We start from the raw sequence: 6,000 nt of genomic DNA, 5'->3' as shown, positions 1-6,000 counted from the left end.
GAAAGGAATCTTTCAGCTATATCAGACAGGCTGCCTATTTCTGTCAACGATGTCAAGGCAGGAAGAGATTAGAACATTGCTAGAGACGGATTATGGTCACCATACGGTATAGGGTTTGCTGATGTAAGCAATAGTGTCTGCAGAACTGTGATTTGCAATTACAAATAGTTCTGTACTTTGTAGTGATAATGTCTTCATATGAGCGGGGAACTTGTGTTACTTCTAGCCTGCCATTAGATTGGTCCAAGCCACAGACTGATAACATCAGAAGGACTGTGTCACTGGTGTGAGAGACTGGATGAATGCATATGCTTTTTACTTCTATTCTCAATAAATGCAACATATTGCCTTTTCTCCTAAAAAGATCCTGTGTGCTTGATAAGCATAAGCACTACCACATGGGAAGCAGTACCTTAAAATATCTCAAAGTTCCTCAGTCACTAATATGTGAAGATGTCTGACAAAGAAAACAAATGACTGACCAAGAAAACGTGCCACATTAGATTAACTTAATGCAGTAACTCTGAGGGGGAAAAAAAGATTGCACTCCTATGAAATTGTCAGTGCTCCAAAGATGGATAAAAGAGGAATAGTTCTGGAATTTACATTGGGAATTAATGCTGACAGTTGTAAGGACTGCCTGTCTGAATTAGAAGTACAATAGGGAGGCTCACTATGGAAACCTCCCAACATTAAATAAAAACCTTCTGATTGGACTAGATGCCATTGAGAAGATCTCTTCTATGGAGCGTAAGCATAACACCTTCTGCGGTTCAATCCGGACAGTGCAGAGGAGCACAGTGGGATTGCCAGGCTGTGCTCCATTTCCTTACAGAGTTTGAACAAAATTGATGCCCAAGTATTTAGTGTTAGGATGTATAAACTTCCTTTTGTCAATCATGCTGAGGGCATGTCTACACTGCAGAGTTGTTGGAAAAACGGCTGTTTTTCCGACAAAACCTGAGTTACGTCCACACTGCAATAGCATTCTTCCGAAAGTAAATCTAAAGAACAGAGTTTTCCAACACTGGTTATCCTCATTCTACAAGGAAGAAGCCTTTTTGCAAAAGAGCTTTTTTAGAAAAAGGCCTGCGTGGACAGGGAAGAGGGAGCTCTTTTGAAAGAAGAGGAAAAAAACACAGATGCTCTGGTGGCTACTCCATCCATAGTAATCACGTGAGATAACATCCACACTGAATGGATGCTATCTTTCGAAAAAGCAGATTGCTTTTTCAATGCACTTGTGTGTAGATGCTCTCTTTTGGAAGAAATTTTTTTGTAAGATCTCTTCCGAAAAAAGCCTGCAGTCTAGACATAGCCTGAGAACATTATACTACAGTACAGAGACTTGACCTCTGTGCTTGTGCACTCACTTCTATGCCAAATAAGGTTGAGCTGTAGATGTTCCCAGACTCCTCCATCTGGCTCAGGCAGGTATGGGTGGACATCCATGTACCAAGTTTCAAGTTACCAACACTTGGCTCACAAGGCATGGGCTGCATCACTGTAGTGTAGCAACCTGGACTTAGCCTGCATTGAGCTTGGGAACCTTCCTCTCTTAGGGCCAGAAGTATACATTGCAGTAAGACAGCCCTGCAGCACAATCCCAGTAAGCCCAAGTCAGCTGGCGCACAACAGGTCTGGGTGTCTGCCATGTAAATATACCTTTGTGGGCAATACCAAGTTTCAGCATCTCAACCTAATGCTTTGTTTCCACTCCCCGCAACACTAGGACGGTACCATTATTCCCATTTTACGGTGGAGAACTGAGGCACAAATATTAAGGCCAGGATGCTTCAAAGGAATTTAGGCCCTTAGCTCATTAAAATTCTATTTATTGAGGTTCTGGTCATAAGATACTTGGTACAATGTGTGTGAGATCTGCAACAGAGCAAGGAATTAGTCATAGGTTTCCTAAGTCCAAGAGAAGGATAGCCCTCTCTTGGATAGATGTTCTGAAGCCAGGTGCAAAGCTGACCCACTTAGCCTGGTGGATGTGAATTACATTAAACTCCATTCACTTTAGTTCACTGGCCATTTTATTTCATGCTCTTTTGGGATATACACTTTTAGTTAACCCATAAATGGCTGCTGGGTAAAAACATATAAAGTTATGAGTGAAGAGGGTCCTTAGCTATTACTTCTGTCCCTGTGGGAAAAAGGTGACGGGCCAAGCAAGGCCCGCACTGCAGCAGGTGGAACGTGGTCCGCGCTGCTGACAAGGGGAGGGGAGAAAGCCGCACCAGGGGGACCGCTGCTGGGGTACCAGGCTAACCGGGGCTGCAGCGGCAGCTGGCATAGGGACCTCCACTGGTTGCACACAGGGGCAGGGCAACGTGACACCAGGGAGTGCTGGACAGGGCGGGGAGGCAGCCAAGGCCCTGCTAGAGCCTGGTGGGGCTCGGAGTGACCCGCCGGCTCGGGGAAGGGCCCCGGCGGTGTCAGGGGAATACTGCAGGTGGCTGAAGAGGTCATCCCACTGGCGGCCTGCCATGTCACGGGGGGGTGGAGCCCCGGACTCAGGCCCAGCGTCTCTGGGCAGGGGCATCTGTGGGCGGGGCAGCATCCCTGGATGTACCATGGCAGGGCCCTTGAAAAGGGCAGAAGGAGCAAACTGAGGGGTGGGGGGAGGTGCGCTCCCATAACTGGAGTCGCTCGCTAAGCCAGAGGGAGCGCTTTACTCCTCCTAGGTGGCGTAGCTGGGGAGGTGGCCTGGAGGCCCGCGCACAGACCCCGGACTGACTGGATCCGACAAAGCAGTAAGCCCGATGAACTCTGCGGAAGGGAACTTGGGAACAGCCTGGGGCAGAGCACTTCTGGCGCCCGTGGGCTGACGTGATTCGGGAAGGAGCCTCGTCAGTCAGGTAGGGGTTTAACGCCCCTATCCTCTAGGGCCCCAGGCTGGGACCCGGAGGAAAGGGCAGGCCTGGGTCCCCCTAATCCTCCCCCCCTCCCCCGAAGGCCTGGATATTAGTGTTGGCCATAAGGTGGCGGGAGAACTAGTGTAGACTCCAAAGGAGGGGCTATCTGACCAAAGGGGAGGAGGACCCAGTTAGATCTAAGGACCTGTAGGACAGTGGGCCTTCAGGGCCTTGCCCTCATTAGGGAGCAGGTGCTCGCACCCGTAAATCTACTCCTGGACCCAAGGTAGCGATGGTGGGGCCCGCAGGGCCATGTCCGCTCGGGAGGGGAGAGACAAGAGCGTGTGCCCCAAGAGGACAGTCACAAAAGGACAATACAGTTATTGTTTTAAATGGAAGGTACACAGTACAGCCACGAAGCACTCAGGGTTGTATTACACGTAGAGATCAAGGCTCCATTAGTCCATATTCAAGCAAAGTGAATTAACTCATCCTGCTTACTTGCTACATACCTAAACTTTGCTAATGGATACAATCATGGCCAATCTGGATTTAGTAATTTTTAGACTTAATATGAAGCTAGATATTCTAACACAAACTTGAAGTATTTACAAGCAAAAGATCTCTGGTGTTTCCCTTTTGTAAAACCTTGACTAGTCCTTCCATCAGTCTCAAAGAAAACATTTTAATTAGGTCAACTGTGGATTCAGCAGCCATATGACAATAGAAGAAATGCTTCCTAGACAGTGGGCAGTAAGTCAGACCATAAGAGCCTTTTTATAGAAGTTCCAGACCTCAAGAAAAAAAATATTTCAGGCAGTTCTGTAACTTTCTGCAGTAGTTTCTCCAAATATAGAATTCACATGATAAAAATGGCCATTTCCCCCCCCCCCCCCCCCCAAGACACTAGTTGTCTCAGCATTCACAAGTAATTTTAAATATCTAATACACTCTGCCTGCACGCTGAGGCTATTAATCTCATTGCAGTCTAATACCATAAATAACTCAAGAATACACAAATATGCGTAAGTTGTAATTTTTTTATTGGAAAACAAATATACAACTTGGAATGGATCTGAGGCAAATTGTGCCATAAGCAGATTATTCTGAAAAGTAGTGGCTAAATAGAGTTTAAATAAGCATGGTAGATGAGAAAATGATTTTCTGGTACAAAAAATAGTGTATGAACTAGTACCTGGATAATACACCCGTTTTGCAATAGTGCAACTTTTAAGTTTCATATTGTTAACTGTCAATAGTCCACGCAGAGTTAAGGCTCCACGTTTTAACAACATGCTAAGTTTCCTGAAGAAAGCTACTTTAACAAGCATAACCCAGATGTTCCCCCATTTGATCAATTCCTACAGACTTTAGATAGGCAGAAGGGCTTAAATATCCAAAGTAAGCCACATGCAACATTTGTTACTTCTGATCAATTTTCCCAAAAACTTGTCAGAACAATGACAGTAAGATAGAGGGAGAAAAAACATGGAATGGAATTCTAATTACTATACATGCATATTTTTGACAGTAAGGGAAAAAACCCTTTACAGATAAGTTACAAACAAAAGGCAAAAACAATTTTGTACAAGAAATTTAACACGTTCTGTACAATCTCTTCACTTTGCTGTCATCATTTGTACAAATTCTGAAAAGAAAAAGAAAGATGTATTAGTATCTTGCAAACCCTCTCATTACAAGTTGTCAAGACCCCTGTATTTACAGAGCTACTGTGCTAATGAATATTTGAGATGCCTTTTGCGGGACAATGTTTGATGTTTTGCTATCTTTTCCACTCTGTTCCAAAAGAACCTGTTACCTGCATATCAACATATCATTTTCAGGAGCTGTAGTTCTGAATGTACTGGAAGTCAGCTTGTCCCCCTACACATAAGGGACATTTGTAGTATTGAGTCCCATAATGTTTTCAGGCCTCATCTTGCCTCAGACGGGAGTTAGAAAATGTTTGTTCCTAAGGCAGCCATAATTAAGTCTTCAGAAAGTTTGATCTGTCTTCAGCAAATGCGATTTCTGCTTTGAAAAGACTTCCCTCACTACTATTGCCCTTAGCACATTAATGGACTAGCCTGGACTATTGGGCAAAGGCAGCATTACCAGTCTCAAGAGAGGGAAATTAACCTGCCATGAAATAAAAACCCAAAATAACTAGCTTTTGCTTAATGCATTTGCCCAGGAGAAGCTGCAATATGGCTCAATAAAGCAGCTGACAATTTAAGGTGCAACATGAAAAGCCAATTATTCAATTTTGTTCAACAATACATGTAACAAAGTTGTAATGAGACAATGGCTGAAAGTTGAAGTTAGACAAAGCATATGACAAATAAGCAGCACATTTGACAGCAAGGATAAATAGCTGTTGATTTTCCAAAGGTCATGATGAATTTTTAAATCCAGATTGGATGATTCTAAAAATAAGCTCTAGGAATTATTTTGGGAAATTCCTATGGCATGTATTACACAGGAGATTACAATAGTTCATTCTGACCTTAAAATCTATTAGTCTAGATCTCCTTGATCTAAGGAAGAATGTGCTCATGGGGGAAGTTTGAGCGCCTCTGAAGACATTAACTAGCATGCACTAGGGGGACATTAGCTAGTCAATGAGCAACAGAAGGAAGGAGCCACAAAGGCTGCTGGATGGCAGGAGAGGTGGAACAGATATCAGTTCCTAATTGTACATGCTTTCTTCATATGCTGGACTAGTTTTCCTACTTCAGCTTTAAGAAATCCAATTATTGAAACAGCTTGCAGGATCTAGATTATATGGTAAAACATGACTGGTCCTGGCTACTGAAGTGTGATTAATATTAGACATCTTGCAAGGCAACTTTTTACTTGAGAGAAATGGAACCTTTTCTGTGAAAGTGTTTGAGATAAGGAGAGTACAAGAACCAGTGCTAGACTGTGTCAAAATGGAGATATCTGATTACTAGCAATTCGTATACAGAACTATATTTAATCTAAATGGGTGTTTGCTTATCCTCTTACATTGCAATATAAACTGGGAGTAGAATTTTTGGTACCAAAAATTGGAAGTCTACTTGAACACATTAAAGTAGCTTCACTCTGAAGCTAAATGCTTGCAAAGCTTAAGATGTACAGTAAGATATCCAATCTT

General features: G+C 43.5%; 1 protein-coding gene across 3 annotated transcripts in view; it reads right to left on the bottom strand.

Annotated features, from left to right (window-relative positions):
- Positions 1-3,887: 3,887 nt before the first annotated feature.
- Positions 3,888-6,000, bottom strand: part of LOC102456795 (calmodulin-1) — a 29,229-nt gene continuing 27,116 nt past the window's right edge. For all 3 annotated transcript variants that reach the window (XM_075925397.1, XM_075925398.1, XM_014574803.2), the window contains one exon: positions 3,888-4,509. In XM_075925397.1, the coding sequence (XP_075781512.1) occupies positions 4,481-4,509 (29 nt within the window). In that variant the 3' untranslated portion in view covers positions 3,888-4,480. The remainder of the gene's footprint in view (positions 4,510-6,000) is intronic.

The sequence above is a fragment of the Pelodiscus sinensis genome, chromosome 3, assembly GCF_049634645.1.
Source record: "Pelodiscus sinensis isolate JC-2024 chromosome 3, ASM4963464v1, whole genome shotgun sequence".
Lineage (NCBI taxonomy): Eukaryota > Metazoa > Chordata > Testudines > Trionychidae > Pelodiscus > Pelodiscus sinensis.
The sequence above is the reverse complement of the archived record's forward strand: the minus strand, read 5'-3'. Positions and strand labels throughout refer to the sequence as shown.